The following is a 23,742-nucleotide window of genomic DNA, read 5'->3' as shown; positions in this document are numbered from 1 at the left end:
TAATCTAAACATAATCAGTGGTTGTAATGTTATGCCTGATTAGTGTAAATTCTCATTTTGTGACCACCTCTGCCACGTTTTGTTTTTTCCCAGGACTGGGCTAAATATTGTAGAGCAAAAGAACAGGAATGTCTTGTCCGACCACAGCTTCAACAGTCTGACTGCTGCACAGGTCAGTTATCCTGTTGTTCACAGTTTATCTACACACAAATTCACAACCATCTCCTGCTGCTTCTTTTCTTTTGTCTTTCAAGAATGCTTCAATTACAACAAATAAATGAGTCAATAATTAGTCGTTACACTCACTGTTCACAGATGAAAGCTCGTTGTAAGCACAGAGGTCAACCAAGCTCTCTGAGCTCCAGGCTGGCCAGGCGGGTGACCCAAATGAAGCAGAAAACCACCGCCCAGCGGGAGGCGCCAACAGCTGGAGGGGTGCACAGCAGTGAGGAAGACCCTTCCAAGAACCACAGCCGACACGGGGAGAAAGGTGAGGAGTTGGTGTGAGCATACATGCAAAGTTGTTGTCCATTAGGCATCTGGGATTCCAAAATGAAAAGACTCTGATTGCTGTTGATCCATCAGATCGACAAGACGGGATGCCAGGTGAGACCATGACAAAGAAGAGGGGTCGAAAGCCCAAAGTAGTAATGGGCATCAACCCCAACCGGCCTCATCACAGGGACAGACGGGACACACACGATGGAAGAGAAGAGAAAAGCTGCAGCGAGAGTTCAGAGCGTGGTGAGTTACCGATCAGGTCTGACAGCAGGATTGTGTCCTGGTACGAATTATTCAATGCTAAATTAGACAAAAGTTACAGGCAAAATTGGCAATTGGAAAACATATTTTGCAAAGCTGTCACATGCTACTGTTAGCTTGCAGCGTTCACATGTAGTCAATCATGTGAGTCAAACGGTGCTAAGCGGGCTGATGGGGTTAATGAACATTGACCATTCGGCGTGAGATTTTGCTGCGAGAGCGTGTTTGTTGCGTGTTTGAGTGTTTCGTCGAGGCATCTGAGAGTGAGATGTCTGCCATCATCAGGGGGCTCCTCTTACTGCCCAGCTTGTCTGTCACACTGTTAAAACTGTTAACGATTTACCACAGGCATGCAGCACTGCCACCCCCGGCCCTCATCCTCACACCGTAACGTGAGCCCGTCTAGAATGTCACACCCCCATCCTTCTGTCTCTTCCTCCCAACTCTAATCTCGTGAAAATGCCTTCAGTGGAGGCTTTGAGTTGACGAGTCCATCAAACCCACCTCGGTATGGACCTTTTGGCAGGAAGGGCTGATGAGGATAATGTAAAACTTTGGGGAAACTCAAGAATTCAATCCACCTGTGGCCTTGGCAACAGGGACAGGTGGGATATGTGTGGGTGTAGGGCGAAGTGTTGACGAGAATCCTGTGTAAGTGACAAATGTGTTTGAGAAGTGTTGACACCCAAAACACAAATCCCCCCTCACATCCCCACCAGTCAGCGACACTCAGCTGCCAATAACAATCTGTTTGTGTGTACACACAAGAAATGGTGGCTCTAGTCTCAGACTGGTACTCGAGTCACACTGAAGTTGCAAAAATAAAGACTCCAGACTTCATTTGGACTTGTGCCGTTAAGACTTAGATTTTGGATCTGGGAACAAGATTTCATGAACTATCTTTACCTCATGTAATCCATCCATCCATCCATTTTCTTTCACCCTTGTCCCTCAGTGGGGTCGGGAGGGTTGCTGGTGCCTATCTCCAGCTAGTGTGCCGGGCGAGAGGCAGGGTACACCCTGGACAGGTCGCCAGTCTGTCACAGGGCAACACAGAGACACACAGGACACACAACCATGCACACACACACACACACACACACACACACATACACCTAGGGGCAATTTAGACAGACCAATTAACCTGACAGTCATGTTTTTGGACTGTGGGAGGAAACCGGAGTACCCGGAAAAAACCCACGCATGCACAGGGAGAACATGCAAACACCATGCAGAAAGACCGGGGCCGGGAATCGAACCCAGAACCTTCTTGCTGCAAGGCAACAGCTCTACCAACTGCTCCACTGTGCAGCCCTACCTCATGTAATCACTGGTGAAAACCCTGTAGATGGTTTATAATTATCTGTTAATCCCAGTTGTAGCTTCATAGATGTCTCTCAAACTGAATTAGGCCTAACAGCTATTGTTCTCTTACTGGTACGGTAGCAAAGACTTTCAAAACAAAAGCAACTTTTTCTCAGAAAAGAAAATTCTTTCTCGTTCACTAAATATTTCATGCCTCGCTCTTTACTATCTAGTTTATAACTGACCTTGAAACACATTTACTGTAAAGAATCAACAACAGATTGAAATTACAATTTAACTTCAAGTGTCAACATTTAAAGAAGGAAACGATGCACATCAGGTTTGGGCTGCACAGGGGTGGAACTGTTTGCACTGTTCCAGGTTCAAATCTCCTAAAGCAATCATAGCAGGTGTTCTGAACATATTGAAGCTGGTAATAGTTCCAAATTGCAGATCCTCTCACAGAAAGAGAGAGAGAGAGAGAGAAAGAGAGAGAGAGAGAGAGAGAGAGAGAGAGAGAGAGAGAGAGAGAGAGAAAGAGAAAGAGAGAGAGAGTACTTTGAGCAAAAGTGTTTCTACAGAAGGGAACCTTACAGTTCCTGTTAAAAACCACTCTGGTAGATCGAACGCTGCCCTGCAATTTCTGTATAAATTGCTTAACGGTTTAGGTGCAAGTTCATTTAAACACTTAAAAACTGATTTTAAAAACTGGTGATTTCTAAAATTGGAAAAATCCTGAATACCGAATTTAGCCAGAATACATTGGTGATGAAATCTGATTGGCTTTTTACATGAAACATCTGAGGCCCAAATGTTGTAGAGACGCTCTGGCTGTTGGCAATGCTCACATAAAAGTCACTGGAGGTTCTCTGACTGATGGCTCTGATGCTGACATTTCACAGAGGAGGAGGTTGGCAGTGACGACAGTGAAGACGAAGCGGGTGACATCAAGATTACTTCATCCTCTAAAGAAGCTCTTGCAAACTCCGCTGGGATGTTTCCCTTTTCAGCTCAGTCCTCCAAGCTCCAAGCAAGCCTGAAAGCCAGAAGCAAAAGGCCTGGACCTCCTGGTAAGAGATTACATGTACTCGTAATTTGCAGGAGTTATGTGGAAACTGTAACTTAACTCCACACTCTCTTTAGGTTTCTTGTCTGCCGTCACACCTATTGTAACCTGAAAGTAACTGCAAATTATCTTTACCTTCCTTAATGTTCCCTCCTCATCCTCAGGCCTGGGAAGCTTCCCCTGCATGCAGCAGAGGAGTGCAGCCAGGCGGCCAAACTTCAGCAACTTAGACAGGGGACATCTGGACCACATGGGGGCTTCTAAAACCTCCCTCCCCAGCTGGGGTGTGCCATCAATGGGCTGCAACTTTGGAGAGAGCCACAACAACCACCGAGCCCTGACCAAGGCAAAGAGACTCATCAAAGACAACGAGAGGAAGACCTCTGCAGGACAGAGCTTAAGAGTGAAGGTGAGGCCTTACAAAGTTAACTCGTACGGAGCCGATGCAATTATATGTATCTGTTGAAGTTTGTGCATTTTTATAACTAATATATAAAAATGTAATAATGTGAGGTCTAACTGCTACTAATGGACGCTTATTAAAAACAACAGAGTATGAGCAGAAATGTCAGCAGTCAGAGAGTCATGAAGAGAGGTGAGTCATGAGAGGTCACTCACTCCCTTTGGCCTTCTGTTCATCTAAATAAACGCTGAGAGGCAGAAAAGCATAAAGGACTTTTGAAAAGCGCTCACTTAAAGACGCTGAGGTGAACCACACCCGGTCAGGAAGTTTGACGATCAAACTATAGATTAACAGTGACACCTCACTCTAATAGCACATACTGCAAAAAATAAATGTCTGTTCATTCTATAGATTTGTCCTCATTAGAGATGCACCAGATTTTGCACCCAATTTCCGATCTTCAATTTTTCTAAAGCATTGACCAATTCTGTTTTCTCTTCCAGAGCTAAGGATGTAAGACCTTTAGAACTACAATCAATAATATTCTAAATATTGTTTCTAGTCTTTCTGTCTCGAGCAATCATTGATTGAATTAATAATGGGCCCTATATCTGAGCTATAGGGCCCATTTTATTCAACAATTTCAGACAGCAACTTTACTGCCATTCTTTGAGCCTTCATGTTTTCTACTGTAAGTCTTGCTCTCTCTGGCTCCACTGCAGCCTATAGATGTCCACCAATTACCTAAAACATAGTCTGTCTTTGGTTTCTTGGTGCAGTGTGATCTTTGCAGATTGGCACTTGCTCCGGTGTACGGGCAAAAAAAAAAAAAAAGATTCGACTTAAATTTTGACAGAAGCTGTCATGACTATAAAGAGTTTGTTTGTGCCGCGGTGGAGCAGACGCAGTCTAAATCATGTTTTTGAACTGTGGGATTAAGTCAGAGTATCTGGAGAGAACTCATGCCTTCATAGGGAGAACATGCAAACTGCATGCAAAAAGGCCTCAGGCTGGGTTTTCAACCCAGAAACTTTTTGTTGCAAGGCAACTTCACTCCCCACCGTAGATATGTTGTAGAAAATACATCTTCCTTTTAAAAAGCTTTTTGCATCTCTGTGTTCCCTAAACTTTTGTTTTTTGTGACTTAAGGATAAAAGTAGGCTTCTCACTAACTCAAAATACATTTGCAAAAAATTTGTATAACTGCACAATATTCTTAAATACTGAAATGAATTAAAAAACCCAACTTTAAGTCTTGTACTTTCTAAGGTAGCATAGTTATGCTTACTGGTGCTTTTATTGTTTGGAAAAATGCAGGATGTTTGAGTTTCCAATCAGCTTGTCATTGATAAGAGCAGATTAGTCAGTAAATGAGACCGTTTTCTGGTGAGTCTCTAGTCATTCTAGAATATTTGTATGAATATACAAATATGTGTGTGTGAAGAGGCTGTTTCCTTCTCTCTGAGCAGCAGCGATGAGGCACCTATATTTACCTTCATCTGAAATGCCCTGAGGTTTCAGTCCTTTTGAGTCATCATGTGGGAATGTCCAAAAACACATAACTCCAAACCAAACAGAGGAATATGAAGATAATCATTGGCCATAACTCTGCACACACCCATGCATGCTTACACTCACACACACTCGGCGGTACTAACGGGAAATAATCCTCCATGCCCTCTGGTGATGAAACTTCTGTCACTAAAATATACGGTCTCCTGGTGTGGAAAACTCCAACACACACGCACGCACGCACGCACGCACGCACACACACACACACACACACACACACACACACACACACACACACACACACACACACACACACACACACACACACACACACCATCTCACTTAGATTATTATGGTCTTTGGAAAGTCTAAATACAAGCAGAAACCTGTTGGGTGAGTTGGCTTTTCATCATCACTCATTTGTCATCTTTAGACAGACCAGCTCAAACCGGTGTAGAGATGGGTAGGATCTGGTGTATAGTGTATGTGTGTGTGTGTGTGGGTGTGCGTGTGTGTGTGTGTGTGCGTGTGTGTGTGTACGTCCGTGTGCGTGTGTGTGTGTGTGTCCACCTGAAGTGAAGCATCATGTAGCAATAAGCCCGAAACCCAGTCCGTTCAGGGGCAGCAGTTATTACTGACTGTGACCTCAAACCTTCAAGTGAACTGCGCAGAATGAAGGGGGAAGAAAACAGCTTAGGGGCTAATTGAAGCATCATATTACTGGCGGCGTTGGTCCCAGCGGTTGCACCTCACCGATGTGTTCACGCCGTTAGTCAAATCTGACTGGAACAGACCAGGTTTGCTCACCTGAAGGTTCTGTTTCTGTCAAATCATTTGCGTACACAGGTTTTCTACCAGAACCCCGGCGGTAGGTGTGCTAGGGCAGTACACCAGCAGACCATTGTGTTTTTGTGTTAAGAAATGTTTGAAATTACAAAAATTCAGAGGTGCACAAGCAGGCATCATTATTTGAAGATAATAGCTTGTAAGGGCAGCGGGCAGGTACAGGAACGGCGCCCAGTTCAAGGCGTCAACTATAAACCCAGCTTAATCCATCTTTATTGTATGACAAGCTGTACATAAAGTAAACAAACCACCCTAGAGTGGGCAAGTAAAGCCTGGTGACCCACCAGACTTGTAATACACTGAAGGAAACTCTGGTACATAGTGAAGCCATGTTCTGCTGTCTCCCCGACTGATGTTGATGGTGACGATGGCGGTAGGAGTTTGTCTTGCAATTAGTGGGTTGCCTGTTCGATCCCCACACTGTCCGCCTCTGTCATTATGTCCTTGGACAATATTTTCCACCCTCACTGTGCGAATGTGTGCATAAGTGGGTGAATGACTTCTAGTGTGAAGCACTTCGGGGTCTTCTGGACTTGATAAAGCTCTGTACTGGTCATTTACTGTTTACATCCTGTTTCCCCTCCGGTCAGGAAAAGGGTCATGGAGTGAGCAGGCTCCTGCAGAGCTTCACGGCTGATGAAGGTTTCCGCTTGGATGAGGAGAGCAGTTTCTCGGAGGGGGAAGAGGAGGATGAGGAGGACGACAGACAGAAGGAGAAGTCCCTGTCCCACCTTCCCCCCAACATGCCTTCCAGAATACCAGGTGAGGATAAACGCATGCCTCTATATCCGACTTACAGTCCCTGCCTCAAGACGTTACAATTCATCAACTCGATCTGAAATGAATGTCTTTGTTTCCTTTTATCTCCACCATCAATCCTTGAACTTTTACATCACCTGTCTGCAGCACTGCCAAACTGTGTGCTGAGTAAAGAGATGCTGGTGGATGGCCTGAAGATCCTAATCTCCAAGGAGGATGAGCTGCTGTATGCCGCGTCTGTTCAAACCCTGGACCTGCCTGACATGTATGAGCGTGTTCTCCTCCCCCCGTCACCAGCACACCCACAATCTTTAAGGGATTTTCACTGCCTTTTTCATACAGAGTCCAAAATTTTGTGACACACTGAGCCCATTCGGGTGGCATAGTCCAAAAACCTAGTCACTCCCAAGGTATAAATGTCTGGCAGCATAAAGGGTGATCAGAACGGGACAAACAGAACATTAAAAGACTTCAAAGCTGGGAAGCGCCGCAGCGCATGCCAACACATCTGCTAATAGAAAAAATAATTATATGCCTGCAAGTCACTAAACGTCTGCCTTCACAACACACGCTGCAGATTAAGTTCTGAAAATCGTTTACAAATTCAAATGACAGTTTGGTATACATGTCTGCATAATTACAATTTCCTTCTCTCAGATTCAGTGTCGTCATTGAAGGGGAACGGGGAAATCGGCCAAGGATCTACTCACTGGAGCAGCTATTACAAGAAGCCGTGAGTCAGACCACATCACATTTTTAAAAAATTATTTTATGAAAAGCCTTATTTGCTTCCTGAAAGCTTTGTGTGTGCTTTCCTCCAGGTGTTAGATGTGCGACCCCAGACGGAGGTTATCCTGACGGAGGGAACCCGAGTGTGTGCGTACTGGAGCGAACGCTCTCGCTGCCTTTACCCCGGCTACGTCCACCGTGGTGAGACGCACCTGCAGACAACTGCTCTGTCCTCTCACCGGCTCACTCTGATCTTGAAACTCATACTTCTGTGTCCACCCTTCAGGAGGTCCGGGTGAGGAGGAGAAGGAGAAGGAAGGGAGCGTGATGGTGGAGTTTGATGATGGAGACCGAGGAAGGATCTCTCTTGTAAACATCAGACTTCTGCCTCCTGGATACCAGATCCGCTGTAAGTATGGAGTTATGAGCAATCGTTGGATTTTTTAATTCACAGGAAAAATAAATGACGAAGACATCATTCTTACATGAAATCATGTGCAACGCAACTACTGATTTCTCTGTTGCTGTAACTTAGTGCAACCTTCTTTAGCCAACAAGGCATGGAAGAAGATTGATTTTGTGTCTTGTGATCATTTCTAAATTGATTTGGCTTTGTGTTTTAGATCCAACTAAAGCACCAAGAGATGCTCAATTTTCAGGTTTCTGGTAGATGTTATTTTTACTAAAAATAACTTAGATGTCCTCAATGCAGCCACCCAAGAAGCTCAACTTTGGTCTCAGCTGACCAAAGTTAAAGATTCTAGTTAAAGTCCCTGTAAAGTACATGGAACACCTCTTATTTGCATTTGTAATGGTAGGACAGGAAAGTTGGTTTCTTGGGATGGCTCAGAAGCAACCAGTTGGCATGACGATAGTGTTTGAAAACCTAGTGACCCTCTGTGAGTGTTGGATATAATCTTCCCTCATAACTTTTTTAATTCTTGCTCTGACTGTAGATATGAGCAAATTTTGACAGCTAGCTTTGTTTTTGCTGAACTCTGGCTCTAGAAGATCAACAGCTGTTGACCTTATGTAATTGGTGTGTGTTTTTGTCTTCCCCATTTTGAAGAGTGTGTGAGAGAAATCTGATGTGGTTTCGTGTTCCAGGTGCGGAACCATCTCCAGCACTGCTGATCTCTCCGGGCCATCGGGGTCGGCGAAGCTCTACGGCAGAGAAGAAAGACACTCCGACAGAGAAACTAGCCAATGAGGAGGCAGGAGGGAAGCCCCAGGAAAAAAGGCCAGGTGCGTAGTTGAGTTGTGATCACTGCTTCTCCAATAGCAGATTTGCCATATAGTGACTAGTTATTTACAATCCATTGCTATTTTAACTCCTACATGTAGTCTAAAGGTCCTTGAGGTGAATTCACTGAAAAAACATTACAGTTTCAGTTGTTTGTTAATTATCAAATGCCTTCAGGTCACAGGTGAGCACAGAGCAGCTTTATTAAATGAAGGCCTCATAAATTAAGATGACTTTTTTGCCGCCTTTTATTTACCCTCCATAAAAAACACATAAATCATGGCTTTATGGAGTTTCATAAGGGTGCTTTGTAAAGTTAGCTAACATCACAAGTCATCACAAACTAAGAGTGACAATAAACCTGGGGGAGGAAGACAGGTTTACCAGGTTTGTTGCAGTCTGAGTAATGGATCTGTCGAAACTAGGTGAAGATCAAGGAGATAGAGATTAAGTTTCACCAAAGCTTTTAGTTTCATAATTAATCAACGTTTGCCCTTAGGATTTTCTTCCTTATTGATTTCAGCCCCCATCTCCATTCTTTTCTTTTAGTTGGCAGGCCGAAGAAAACGTACTCAGTGCCAAAGACAGCCAACTCATCAACCTCAGCAACCGATTCTGTGATGAAGGGAAATGCTTCACTGTTGAATTGGTCCGTGCCCAGAAAGAGACCGCCAGTGGACTTCTTCCTCTTCAATGGGACGTCCCGTAAAACCCAGAAGAAGATTAGGGAGAGAGACTTGGGCTTGTTTCACCGGCCAGCCCTGCATTCTCTAACACCACCAACCCCTATTAAAAGCATTTTTGGCACTGCATTCGAGGTTGACTCCTTCAGTAGCATCGCTAATGGCTACTCAACCTTTGGGAACGGTGGTGCCTCTGTAGCCGGGAGACCAGTCACCGCCATGGGTTCCATGGGCCTCCGGGACTCGCCTTGTTCCTCATCCGTCACCATGGCCGCGGCAGCTGTGAGCCGCAAGCCTCTGAGTGAACGTGACAGAAAACACTTCTTAGTCAAGCTAGACCACGAAGGAGTGACTTCCCCCAAAACCAAAAATGGCAAAGCCTTGCTTCGGTTTGGAGGAGCAGGAGGGAGAGGAATGAAAGGCTTGGCATCTACTGTACCACAACGGTACATCCAACCTTCTCTTCTGGCAAAACATGACAAGAAGGTGGGAGAGAAAAGGGAAAGCAGCGCCAGGCCTCGATCCGAGACCCTTCGGAAGGGCAGTCCACCTCTCGGGAAAGATGTTATCTCTGCAGGTCTTGGAGTGAAAGGTGGAGACTACAGTTTGGACTACCCTAGCGACTGCCCCAGCTCTTACTCTGAACTGGATGAGGAAGACGAGGACGATGGTCAAGAAGCAAGACGAAGACGAGCAGCCGTCTCATCCCATCGGGGCAGTCGTTTTCTATCCCGTCCGTCCATCTGCTTCTCTTCATCTTCCTCCTCCTCTTCTTCGTCTGGCTCCATTTCCTCCTCCTCTCTCTGCTCCTCAGACAACGACTCCTCCTACTCGTCCGACGAAGAGTCGTCGTCTGTGCTGCTGCGGCGGGCGCTTCTCCAGCAGGACACACAGAAGAACAGGCAGAGCGTCAACTCTGGCCTAAGGAGCCCCGACCCCACCACCGCCAACCCTGTTTCAACTCCACCTAATGGCTACGTTACCAAGGCTGGCGTAGCCATGGGAGGATTGAAGGCAAGAGCCGACAGAGCAGAAGACAGGAAAGAGTACATCTCCAAAGAAAGCATATTGGTCAGCAGCAGAATGACTAAGGTGCTGAAGAGGAAAGAAAGTTCTTCTAATGACCACCATCATCAGACCCAAAGCAGCCCCGTCAGCCAGCAGCTGAAACCAGCCAACAAGGACTCAGCAGTCACCAAGAAGCAGAGGATGTCTTCGCCTGAACCTCTTCCAAAAATGGCCGCCCTGCTGCCTGGACGCCAGCTCTGGAAATGGTCTGGCAATCCCACACAGGTATGACATTTTGTGGCATTTTTTTTTGCTGACGTTTTTTTGCATCCAGAAATTTGTTCATTAGAAAGATAAAGACTTCCATCAAACTCTTTTCTGAGTTTGATTATCTGAAAAAAGCTATGTTGAGTTTCAGGAACCCTACTGAAGATAAAGGAGAAATTTTATGGAAATGTCTGTTTTTCTTTAATTCTTTTTCTGTCAATAAATGTGCTGAAATGGGTGTGTGATAAGTACATACATTTTTGATACAAGTAAAGTCTAAACAGCTAAAACATTTATTTTTCTTGCTCCATTCAAAGTTAGTTTAAGTGAGGTTCTGTAAAAAGGTTGCAGAAGATTTGCATTTGACTGAAATCTGTGAAGACGTGAGAGCCCTCTGAAAATGCTGATAGCTGCCTATTTTAATAGCTCAATGTCCAAATACACCATAACACATATGAATACACATAATGGAAATTGTTTTGGCACTATTGCAGAAGCTAATGTCCGTGGTCAACCAATCAGTGTCGTTCCCCAGCACTCCTGGATCGGCTGCTTTGCAAATTCTAGCCGATAGTGTGTCAAGTATCCTTGTACCAAGTAATATTAACTTCCCAAGCTACATGTTTAAAATATATTTTTTAGACATGCTCTATAAATCAAATTAGTAAATAGGCTGATTTTTCAAGAGTCTCATTCCACAGAAATATCCACAAAGAAATAAATACTGAGCCAAGAACTGTCAGGGCCCACGGTAGCCGTTAATATCTAAGCTACAGTAGCAGAAAGTCTTGATGTCTGCGTTTAACGTAAATCCAGACTGCTACAATAGAGGCCAAGACTACAGGTCTCTCCATACTCTGTTACACCCAAGAAATTTGTTATTTTACTCAAGAGGTTAAGAACAAAAACAGAGTTCCTTCTGGGCAGAATATTTCATTTTTGCTAAGAATCTGAAATCCCCCTTAAAAAAAAAAAAATCAAACCTGCTGTTTTACTGACTGAAAACAACTGAAGTAAATCAAGCATTTTGGTTTGTTTTTGTTTTTTTGTTGTTGTTGCAGGAATTAATGTTTTGCATTGTAAAGACACATTACTTCCTCCTACATTTTGTGTTCAACAAAGCAATGCTAAACTGAGCTATAAAAAATACATGCTGAATAAAGAAGTCACTGCTATTTGCTGTTTCTCTAACAGAGAAGAGGTCTAAAGGGTAAAGCCCGTAAGCTTTTCTACAAGGCCATCATGCGGGGCAAGGAGATGGTGCGTGTCGGCGACTGCGCCGTGTTCCTGTCACCTGGCCGGCCCCAGCTGCCCTACGTGGGAAGAGTGGAGAGCCTCTGGGAGTCGTGGAGCTCCAGCATGGTGGTCAGGGTCAAGTGGTTCTACCACCCAGAGGAAACTCGCCTGGGGAAGCGACACCGTGATGGCAAGGTAAGGCCGGGAAGTGCAAGGATCCTTTCTATACATATCTAGTTTGTGGTATTTTTAGAATAATGCAATACCTCACTGATACTTTTCCGCTCATCCTATCATTAGTATTTCTAATTTTCAGATCAGAAAAATTTACGCATTTGTATTTCTGACAAACAACCCAGTGTTTTAAATGGAATGTTGACTGTATATTATACCACAGACTTGATATAATGTTCATGCTAAGCTGCAACACCTTCTATTAAACCTGCAGTATGTACATTTAAGAAATATGTTTCTCCATATCTATTAAAACTGTTATCACGTTGTAACAGTTTGGTATGAGAGATAATCTAAAAAAAAAAAAAACAAAACTTATTGTTACAGGAAAACTGATTATCAGCCGTCATTGGTGCCCATGCTATTTAGCCTTAGCATTCTTCTATGTTGTGGTGAACTAGCTGTAGCTTAGCAAAAAGCAAGCTGGGGAGGGTGAGCACGAGCACGATTGACAGCACCAAAATCCTCCTCCTAGCTGTGATTGTTTTTTTTCTGGCCGAGTGGTGTATTTCTGAAGTTAGTACTGGAAGAACTGCCGTACTAACAGCAGTTCTCTATGACTGATTATCTGTCATATATTACTGGTATGACATAATATGTAAAAAATTTTTTTTCTTTTTTTAGAAAAGTTACATACTGCAGCTGTTCTGGGTTCGATTCCCGGCCCCGGTCTTTCTGCATGGAGTTTGCATGTTCTCCCTGTGCATGCGTGGGTTTTCTCCGGGTACTCCGGTTTCCTCCCACAGTCCAAAAAAAACATGACTGTCAGGTTAATTGGTCTGTCTAAATTGCCCCTAGGTGTGAGTGTGTGTGGATGGTTGTGTGTCCTGTCTGTCTCTGTGTTGCCGTGCGACAGACTGGCGACCTGTCCAGGGTGACCCCGCCTCTCGCCCGGAACTTTAGCTGGAGATAAGCACCAGCAACCCTCCCGACCCCACTAAGGGACAAGGGTGTAAAGAAAATGGATGGATGGACATACTGCAGCTGTAAAGGGGCTCACTTACAGCTGCAGTATGACATGTTGACCATATTCTGTGGGCCAAATGGAACCATGGGCGGTGCTGTCCACAGGTGGTTGAGATTTCATAGTCAATTACCTAAATTGCCTAAATTTCTTGTGACAAATTGCTTCATTTCCCACAATATGAATGGATACCAGCAAGTTTGACAAACTACTGTCTTGTTCACAAGGGCAGTCACTACACACCTATAAATGTCTACAGAGAGTGGCAGTCCTGCTGTGCGTTACCCGAGTGGTTGCACCAACTCTCAACCTTATCAGCTCGGCATCGCACAGATCTCAGTTTGATGTGAACATCGTTTTCTGAGTCATAAAAATTGAATTTTCCGCAGACGTGTCCACTTTTAGTCTGAAGTACGCCTGCAGCTCCATAGAGTAAAGTGCACCCAAGTATGGGAACCTTAAGAGTCTTAAACTTTCCACAAATCCACCAGAGTTTAAAACCTAATCTTCCAGTTTCCCTTTCCATGAGAGAGTTATCATTGTCCTTCTCTGTCGTCTTTCCGGCAGAACGCGTTGTACCAGTCGAGCCATGAGGATGAGAACGATGTGCAGACCATCTCCCATCGCTGCCAGGTGGTCAGCAAGGCGGAGTACGACCACCTGATGCGTGAACATAAGGCGGGCGGCCCCTCCAACGACCTGTTCTACCTGGCCGGAACCTACGAGCCCACCACGGGCCAGCTGGTCAGCGCAGATGGCATGGTCATCTTGTCCTAGCACCGCCGATGGGAGCAGATATCCAACACGACTGCTGGAGTTCTTCTAGACAGAGGCAAGACGACACTTGGTTCCGCTGATTGAACTGCTTCTGTTGGAGAAAGAGTGAGCCAGCAGTTCAGAGGAACAGGCTGGCCCAGGCCACGTCTACCCACGCTCCTTGTCTTACCCAGCGTTTCAACCCTTCTCTGCGGCAACCAAACACAAGTACTTAGGATTGGAACGTCTTGGAAGTATTCCAACAGGAGGGCTTTCTGAAGCAAAGAGACTCAACGCTAAGGAGAGACATGCTGTAAACCACACTGGTTTGGATGGATGTAACGGTCTTATACATGTAGTCTGACTCGGACAACACTATTTAAAGGCCCCCAATAGGACCAATAAACACTGTAGTTTGGACTTAAATGCCTATATATGTTTTTGCAGAGTGACTGTGACGGCATTTGATGAACTTTTAATGCACATTATCAGTGCTTGCGTTTGTACAGTTTGTGACGTCGAGCGACGACACGATGTCATCAGACTCTAATAATCGATTCAGTGCTCGGCAACTTTAGTTGTTTTTGGTCGTTAATGACTGAAAGGCCGAACAAAGTTTTCCTCCTTTGAAGCCATACACATCGATACCTCTCTATCGCCGTCTCTGTCGTATCCGCCTGTCCGGGCGCAGGCAGTAGGATTGTTTATTTGAGCTGTGTGTGTGTGTGTGTGTGTGTGTGTGTGTGTGTGTGTGTGTGTAGGTGTGTGTGCGTGTGTGTGTGTGTGTGTGTGTGCGTGTGTGTGTGTGTGTGTGTGTGTGTGTGTGCCTGTGTGCCTGGGAGAACGTGTGCGTGCTTTGTACAGCATTCTATGTAGAGTAACACGCTGTACATAGTATATAAATATAAATATATAAATATATATATAAATTTATGTTAATGTGGTTTTCTTTGCAGAGAATATTTTATTTTAGAGTTTTCTAGGGATGGTGGGTGTTTTTGTGTGTGTGTGTGGGGGGGGGGGGGTAGCAGGGGGAAGGGGCTGTTGCAGAGGTAGAAGGTGGGCTCATGTTTCCTTCTGTATAAATGCACTGAATAGGACTAGAGGTGTGTGTTTGGGGTGAAACTCTGCAACCCATGTGATGACTTAGTGGCTGTAGCTCTAGGCAAAAAGCCAATATGTAGAAAAGGTGTTTGGGATATTTTCTTTTTCTTTTTTTTTTTTTTTTAAAAAGCTCTTTTTTTATACGTTTAGTAATTTTTTTAATTTATTTTTTTTGTTGCTTGTTTTAATCTGTTGGAGTTAGAATGTGCATTTCTTTTCATTTCTGTTTAGCAAATAGCAGAAAAGAAAGCTGCATTTCTGCCTGGATCCTGAAAACAAAAACAAACTTAAAAAAGAAAAAAAATCCAGTTCTTGCCTGTTTTTATCCTGTGTTTCTATGGAAAATGTAGATACTTATCTGGCAGCAAAAAGAAACATACCAAAGGACCTGTGACTTTACGCTACACCATATTTGATTGAAAAAAACAATAAAAAGAAAGTATGAAAGATGTTCAATCAGTTCTGAAACCGGGACCCCTGCAATCTCAGAGGGATTTCCTCTCGTCCTGTCCGCATTCATCCGGTGTTCGCGGAGACGGTGTCCGCACGCCACCCAGCTGATGCACTTGAGGTCTCTATGGCAACCAGTATGGCATCACGTGACCGTGAAGGACAATCAGAGCCAATCAATGGGACGATGTTGAGAGACAAAAATACAAGAGAAAAGGATCAAATCACAAATTTATGCTTCTTGTCACTTTTATTCATGCTTTGCCAAAAAAATATGTATGTACATTTTTTGTGTTTATGTTTCCTTTTGTTTTTAATCATCATCTTCTTGTTTATGCAAGCCTGGATGACTGTTTGTTGTATAGGATGTACAGGAGGAGGAACATAAATGCCTTTTTTCCCTTTTTGAGGACTGACTGACTTTTAACAGCATCTCTGCTGTTATACTGCAAAGCAAAAGCTTTAAATGGAACCTAATGTGAAACTCAGCTTTGAACTATTGCTTTTATGGGTCTTTAATTGATTTTTTTGTTTGTTTGTTTAAAAAAAGCTGTATTTTCTTTAAGAAACACTGGATTAAATTCTGTTCATCACATTTTAACAGGAGGTGGGGTTTGGGGTGGGGGCTGGGGCATCATTGTATGTGTTTTTTAGACCCACTGGAACCTGCTTTGTATGGTTAAAATAGCCTACGAAAATATATTATGTAATTTCAGTCATTCTTTGGAAATATGACTAAAATATTTCCTTGTGTACAAAAAGAAAAATATTTATCTTAATTTTATTGCCTTTTGTGTTTCATTAAAAAAAAAAGGATTCTTAAGAATGAAAGCGTCTGAACTGCTTTTCCTTTCGCCTTTCCTGCAGCGTGTGTGCTCTCTGAATGCGGCCTTGTGTGCGTCAGTGCCAAGCCATCGTCAGACGTGAGAATACAGAGCGCAGAAGCAAGCAGAAATAAAGAGGTGGAGGCTGTGAGGGTGGGGCAGGGGGTGGAGGAGGGGTTCTCAAAAGAAGGGAAGCAATTTGAAACTGTAGCTCCAGTCTGATAGGAGGGGAAGAAGCGGGAGAGAATGGGAAACTGTATCTGCCGGTGTTTGATGAGGGGGGAGCGAGGCAGGATGTGGAGTCTCCTCCGGCTCCTCAGGTGGGTCAGGTATTCACAGCAACACAAAAACGGAACAGGACCATTAATAGAACAAAGCTGTGGAAGGGGTGGGGGTGGGGGGTATCGGGGGCATCAGCTTTCAGCCTGCGCTCACAGCTTTCACACACTTACTGTGGCCATCGCATCGCAAAAAGTATTCAAGCCCCTTTAACTTTGTTGCATGTCGTCAGTAGAACACGTCTCATTCTCTTTGGTTGTTTATCACTTTAACAAGACAAAATCTGATAAGTGTGGTGTGCATTTGTGTACAGCCCCCCACTTCTACCCCTAACGAAAATCCAATGGAATCAAATGACACAGAGTTTCTCCCTGTGTGTAATTTTATATTAATAAAAGTATCCCCATGGCATGATGCTGCCACCACCATGTTTCCCAACATACAGAGTGTTTCCCATGTAGGCTAAAAAAGGAGCTACACATGGCTTGTGACAAACTGTAAATATAACTGTGAAGGGAGTAACAAGTAAAGGATTTGTGGAGGACACGACCAATAGTTGTCACGACAACAGACTTTCCCACCTGAGTAGATGATCTTTGCAGCTCCTCCAGACCTACAATTAAAGCTGCAGTATGTAACATTTATTACAAAAAAAAAGTGTTTCCATCTTTGTTGAACCTTTAATGATACCATGACAGCATGGTATGAGAAAAATAATCTGATAAAACTAAGCTCTGATCACCACCTGCAGACAACATGGCTGAAGTGTCTTGCTCAGAGCGGGGGATCAAACCGACAACCCAGCGATCACAGGATGAGCTCCTGCCTCCATCAACCCAGGATCACTTGATTGTCAAATGTGAAAAGTGTAGCGTTGTTTGTTAAAACTAAACCGGACAGAGTGGAATCCCGGTGGGTAAGGGTGGGACTGACTATGTAGTTCTAGAATATTTCTTATCTGGACGTGTTCACAGGACGTCTGCCTTGAGAACGCGCGGACCTCAAGGTTCGCCTGAGTATGTGGCCTGTAGACATGTTGGACCAGGAACTCATCGGCCCTTGGAGACTGGAGAGTGACGACCCCTGATCTGGGGGTTTGAATACACACACAACACAGCACAGTTCATCAGACAGCGTGCTGCTATAGGTGCGTCTGTGTCGGCCTGTGGACCAGCTGGGATTATCACCTCCAGCATGTTGACCTTCCAGGACAAAGTGTTCACTTTTACTGCGTTACTTGAGACTTCCTGCGACATATTCACACCTTCTTATCGTACTGTAACTGCAGCCTTTGTTGTGATCATAGCAATCATCTATGGGGCATTTACCTTTGACCTAAAACAACCGGGCCGTCTCATGGCACGGCTCGGAGGAAGCTGAGGCGCTGCGTTGCCGTGTCGACGTAAACTTTACCTCACTTTTAGTGGATTTTTTTAGTGGCAGTGCTTCCTTCAAACATTTGCCTTTTTGCCCTCGACCGGCTGCGTTTTTACTTGTCAGTTCAGAAAAAGGCGCCTGACCAACAGTCCAGGGTCATAAATTAAGACCTTACAAACATTTACTTATTACTCATTTACTCAATTACAACCTCTTTGTTCAGTTCTCTTTTAGCCGTTTGGCAGTTTGTTATTGCAAAGATATGAGGCAGCCCTCCTACCACACACACGCACGCACACACACACACACACACACACACACACACACACACACACACGCACGCACGCACACACGCACACACACACACGCACACACACACACATATGCCCCCATTCTGCTCCCTGTTGGTCTTTTACATCCTCATCGGCTCCTCAATCAACCCACGCCTTGAAAACACACAGACATTTAGTGCGGTCTTTTGGCTCCTTATCAGCAGGTTTGCATTGGGCTTATCTGGTTGACATTGTTAAACTACTTTACCCAGAATGCTGCAGGAGATAGGCATAATGGTAGACTGGGGGGAGCTGGGGGTGGTGTCCTCTGGGTTAATGAGAGAGGCTTTCAAGTTGTAAGAGCAAATATGCTGCAAGCTGATTTGTGTGTATGTGTGTGTGTGCGTGTGTTTGTGAAGGGTCAAGGTGTCACAGGAAGGTGTGGCAGCTTTTATTGTATTTTTTTGCAGAAGGAGGGGCTGGGGAGTCCATTTTGAGAGTTTTTTTGTTTTATGTAATGCTACGGAAGAGAAGCTGAGGAAATTTAAGTGGGTGAAAAGATAAACTGGTGCGCTAAAGGAGGAATGGGAGCATAACGGTATATGCAAAGCTGCGCCTTAGAGAGAGGGGCGGGGGGGTCGGGGTTCCAATCATGAGAAAGCCCTCCATTTAGATATAGTCTGAGCATGTCAGAGAAGTGAATGGATGGCTGTCAGCTGCGGTGAGGTGTGTATGTATGCGTGCGTGTGTGTGTGTTTGCCAGGATGTATTCAGGTCATCATGTGGGTAAGGAGATCAGTGGCCCCATCCGCATCACCTCATCCATCGCTCACATGAGCCGCGGCGAGGCTCACTGCCGCCGTCGTACCGTACGGCAGAGACACTGTAAACGTCCCGCAGCCAATCGGACTCCATTCCAGTTGTACAACATATTCCATGGCGACAGATGGTACACTCACATAAATCAGGAATTCCTGGCAGAGTGGAAGTCATGCGCATCTTCTGTACATTACAGCATCTACAAATGTTTCAGTTTTTCTTTTCTTCCTCCCTCCTCACCCCCATCCTTCAAGTTTTATGACTTGTTTCTCTTTCTTGTTTGTTACACAAAGAGTTCAAAGGACATTTTCTGACATCTATATTTCTCTCTTCTACCATAAGAAGATAAGTGGAATGCATGATGTGTTTTTTTTCCCAACATTTTCAGTTGAGCAGAACTTTTGGGAGTGGCTTTTCACCTCCTCAGAATCATCAACTTGTTGTGCGGTTTGGGATCCAAACCCAGGCAGGTTGTTCTGAGTTGATGACTTTATGGAAAACGTACAAACGTACAAAATCTGGCGGTTACATGAAGGGAAACGGACAAAGAGCAAACCAGCAAGGCATGAGGAAGACAGAGGAGTGACACAACAGACATAAATACTGGGAGATTGATTACTGGAATGCAGAACAGGTGAGTCTAAGTAGTGGATGATGAACAGTTGAGAGCGAAGGCATCGAGGGAAAGTCACAACTAAATTAGAAGACCCAGAAATTAAGGAGGATAAACTTTACAAGAAAACATAAAACCACAAACCCTGACAGCCCAGAACATGAGTAAGTATAAGACTCTACTGCAATGTGAAAAGAACCATGAGTGACACAGAACTCTAAACCAGACCAAACAGAAACCAAAGTCCTTCGGATCATAACAGGTTCTGACTGGATATTTGAGCCAGCAAACATTATACATTTTTAATAAGGTTGATGTTCAAGTTATTCCAAAAGCTTATAGTTTTAGGCTACTTGATTCTCTCTAAAGTCAGGTTTAATTAGTGTTTGGGATCACTGGTGTCTTGAAACGCCCAGCTAAGTTATCCACTTGAACATATTGAGAAGAATTTGGAGCCAGTGTTCCTTTTAGATTTATGTGAATGTTCTTTTTTTTTGTTGACCATAAGAGATTACTGCAGTGACTGGAGAGCAGGGTCAGAGTCTCTGGTCCAGTACTTAACTGGTTCAAGTCTCAACTAAAGAACAGAGATTTCTTTGTGTCATTAGGTAACTACTTATCAGAGTGGACAGAAGTAACATGTGGCATACCCCAAGGTTCAGTCCTTGGACCGCTTCTGTTTTATGTTTATTTGCTCCCTGTGACAAATAATAAGATGATACAGCTCTACATCACAATGTCACCAGGTGACTCTAAACCCGATCCAAGCACTGAACAGACAGAGAACAATGTGAGAACACATCAATGTGTGGATGTGTCGTAACTGAACAGAAACAAAATTAAAGTTATTATCTTTGGACCTGAGCTAGAGTCAAAGCGCAGCTTCAGTTATTACAGATAGAAACTAGAGATCAGGCTGAAATCAGGGAGTAGTGATGACCTCTGACCTGAACATTCAGAGCCACATAAAGACATTTACAAAGTCGGCCTTCTATCACCTGAAGAATATTTTGGGGATTAAAGGACTAATGTCCCAACAAGAGCTAGAGAAGTTCATACATGCATTTATCTTCAGTCACATTTTTTACTGCAACAGAACAATATTGAACTAGATAATTTGAGATTATTATTTGTTAAGAACAGATCATTATGTTTTCTTTCCAAACATTTCCAACCACAGCAAAGCCAAAAGTCAACATAAAACAAACCCGATAAATAAACACAAATTAGTCCTAATCTGGGTCAAAGTTCATTTTTACTCTAACCCTGGCACTTACTTTATCGCAAGAAGACAAAATGCAAAAGCGAGCAGAGCTTTGAGAACCAAAATCATAACATCCTCAGTCTGTCATCTGCTGTTACGTCTCAGAACAGCAGAGGGAGCTAGACTGAACTGAGTTGTGGAGTAGGTGTGAAGACGAAGTCTGAAATATAGGGCAGAATACTACTACTACTATTTACATGAATTTAACATTCAATTGTTACAGCATGCCTTGTTTTTAACATTTTCCCGATCATTAAATGACTGAATGCTTACACATTCAAAATTAAATAACAGACATTTCACATTTTATTGGAACTTCGGCAACTTCAACCAATGGTTTTAAGGCCGTGGCTGACGAAGAGCACATTGAAGTGCAACAATTGGGGGATAATGTCCACAGTCTGCATATGTATATATATATATATATATATATATATACACTGCTCAAAAAAATAAAGGGAACACTTAAACAACACAATATAACTCCAAGTAAATCAAACTTCTGTGAAATCAAACTGTCCACTTAGGAAGCAACACGGATTGACAATCAATTTCACCTGCTGTTGTGCAAATGGAATAGAGAACAGATGGAAATTATTGGCAATTATATTTCATTCATTCAGATCTAGGATGTGTTATTTGAGTGTTCCCTTTATTTTTTTGAGCAGTATATATATATATATATATATATATATATATATATATATATGAGAGAGAGATGAGATACATCTAATTGCTCTTCTTTCAGCTCTTGCAGCAGTTATTGCTGGTATTTGATATTTGGAATAGTAGAGGGTCCGTGGTCGCCTGGTGGCTGCCTGGACCGGCAGTCAGAGTAGGTCAAACATCCTGTAAAAGTCTTGGTGGACACAGCAACCTTAGCCACAGACACCTGATAGCAGCTGTGTGTGGATCCTGTGAGTGTGATATTCCTGATATGATCTTGATGCAGGCTGAAATTAACAGTCAGTCTGTTGCCAGGCTCGTCAGCTCTACCCCAGCGACAGGAAGACAGAAGATATCTACAGAGTATCAAAAATATACCGCTGCTGCAAATACACCACAAACACACACGCGCACGCACACACGTGCACACATCCACACACACGCGCGCACACCCACACACACACGCACACCCACACACACATACACATACACACATACGCACACAACCCAGGCCTGTATGATGTTTCCTCTTGAAGGGCTGTCAGCCCACTGCGGGGGTCATCAAAATGCCTGTAACGTTACACTGATGTCGATTTAATATGTACAGTAAATTAAAGTGACACCTGAATGCTGCGACAGTGTTTGAGGATTTATCACTTCACCAAGTTAAATATGAACCCAAATAAAAAGTGTGGTATGAATAGGCAAATGGGTTGTGTTTCATTGCTTTTCGTTTTCATTTTTCTCACACTGTATGTCCATAAGGTGACCTATGATGCTTCCTTGAACGGTTAGGATTGGTTTATGTGCTGCACAAGACATGCTAATTGTATTTTTTGTACAAAATGATCATAGATAATAAAATTCCGGTTCTGCCTCTTTGAGTTCCTTTCAGAATGAGCTCTGTCACTTTAAGAGAGAGTAAGCTGCTGCTGGCCACGCCCCCCAACTCAACATTTACATTTGACTGAGAAAAAGGCTGTGAAATGATGCAATCGTACATCTTTGAAAAGCAGAAGTGGAGCCTTCTGCACAACCAATAAGAATGGCAACAACAGCCAGTGAAACCAGCTGACCAAAACATGCTGGCCTTGGGTTGCTAGGTAACGGCACAGTGCCTGTTGATTGGAACAGCTCATTTTACCTGACACCAAAAAAACATGAACTTATCACCAAAAAGCATCTGGCTGTTTTTTTTTTTTTTTTCTCGTTTGGGCTGGTTTTATACTCAGTGGAGAAACACATGGAAGTATATATAAAACTGTGCAAAAAGTAAATTTTCCATAATAGGTTCCAGAATCAGTCTAAAACAAAAGAAAATCGTGCAAAAAAAACAAAAACAAAAAATACTTCTGTACTCTGAATAACAGTGTATCTCATCACATCAAATGAGGGAAAACAGCAGCTGGCAGACTGTGAATCAGCTGTAGAAATGTATGTACAACTAAAACTTTATACTTTAGGCAGAAATATTCACCTCAACCCTACGAGGCAACAATCTGCTCACTGAGCTGAAACTGCATCCTTATATGTAAACAAACCTTTTCTAAAAATGCAAATAAAGATTGAAAAAAAGAAGAAAAAAATCCACTTTTGGCGCTTAAATTTGATTGCAGTATTTTAGCTTAAATACTCTTATTTTAAGTTAAAATAATTTTATCACATTTTAAATAGCTATTAAGCAACACATCTAAAGTATGTCAATCATAAATTCTACATTTTGGTTCTCTGAGTTTGGCAACAAAATCCTCACATGAAATCTGAGTTAATCAAAATATCCTCAAAAATTAATTGATTCATTGACACTTCAACTGGCAGTAAAAAAAATATAAGTACTTTGTTACTGTACTGAAGTAGATCTTTCAGGTATCTGTACTTTAATTGAGTATTTACCTCAAGTAGATGTTTTTCCTTTTCCTCCATATATTTTAAGAGAAATATCAGCACTTTCTACTCCTTATATTTTCACATATGCCTTATTATTTCCAAGATGGAAAAATCTGCCGCTCGCACAAAAAAAGTGTTGTAGTGTCTGTAACTCTCCACACAGTCAATGCAACCAAAGCCAAGCAGAAAAAGAAGACCAGAGGAAAACAACATGGGTGGAGACTTTAACCCGAGTAACGTCACCAACAGAGGAACTCATTCAGACGTTCCCCATCTGTTCCTAAACATCCTTCCATGTTTGACTCAGGGAGCGATTATGACAAACGTGTTGTGTTCAATGTGACATTGAATAAACAGTGAGAAAGAGATTTTGAAAAAAAAAGATTAAAAACATTAAAAACTGCACCCCTTTTA

General features: G+C 43.3%; 1 protein-coding gene across 6 annotated transcripts in view; it reads left to right on the top strand.

The window, feature by feature from the left end:
• Window positions 1-16,106, top strand: part of bahcc1b (BAH domain and coiled-coil containing 1b) — a 91,836-nt gene extending 75,730 nt beyond the window's left edge. For all 6 annotated transcript variants that reach the window (XM_081600168.1, XM_081600166.1, XM_081600164.1 and 3 more), the window contains exons 15-28: window positions 94-172; window positions 316-490; window positions 586-744; window positions 2,970-3,137; window positions 3,298-3,542; window positions 6,485-6,656; window positions 6,801-6,918; window positions 7,311-7,386; window positions 7,475-7,583; window positions 7,669-7,791; window positions 8,490-8,627; window positions 9,175-10,601; window positions 11,778-12,014; window positions 13,585-16,106. In XM_081600168.1, the coding sequence (XP_081456294.1) occupies window positions 94-172; window positions 316-490; window positions 586-744; window positions 2,970-3,137; window positions 3,298-3,542; window positions 6,485-6,656; window positions 6,801-6,918; window positions 7,311-7,386; window positions 7,475-7,583; window positions 7,669-7,791; window positions 8,490-8,627; window positions 9,175-10,601; window positions 11,778-12,014; window positions 13,585-13,794 (3,436 nt within the window). In that variant the 3' untranslated portion in view covers window positions 13,795-16,106. The remainder of the gene's footprint in view (window positions 1-93; window positions 173-315; window positions 491-585; window positions 745-2,969; window positions 3,138-3,297; window positions 3,543-6,484; window positions 6,657-6,800; window positions 6,919-7,310; window positions 7,387-7,474; window positions 7,584-7,668; window positions 7,792-8,489; window positions 8,628-9,174; window positions 10,602-11,777; window positions 12,015-13,584) is intronic.
• The last annotated feature ends 7,636 nt before the right edge of the window (window positions 16,107-23,742 follow it).

This window comes from Poecilia reticulata, chromosome 19 (assembly GCF_904066995.2).
Source record: "Poecilia reticulata chromosome 19, P_reticulata-male-v2, whole genome shotgun sequence".
NCBI classification, from domain to species: Eukaryota; Metazoa; Chordata; class Actinopteri; order Cyprinodontiformes; family Poeciliidae; genus Poecilia; species Poecilia reticulata.
This window is presented reverse-complemented; position numbering and strand designations above follow the sequence as displayed.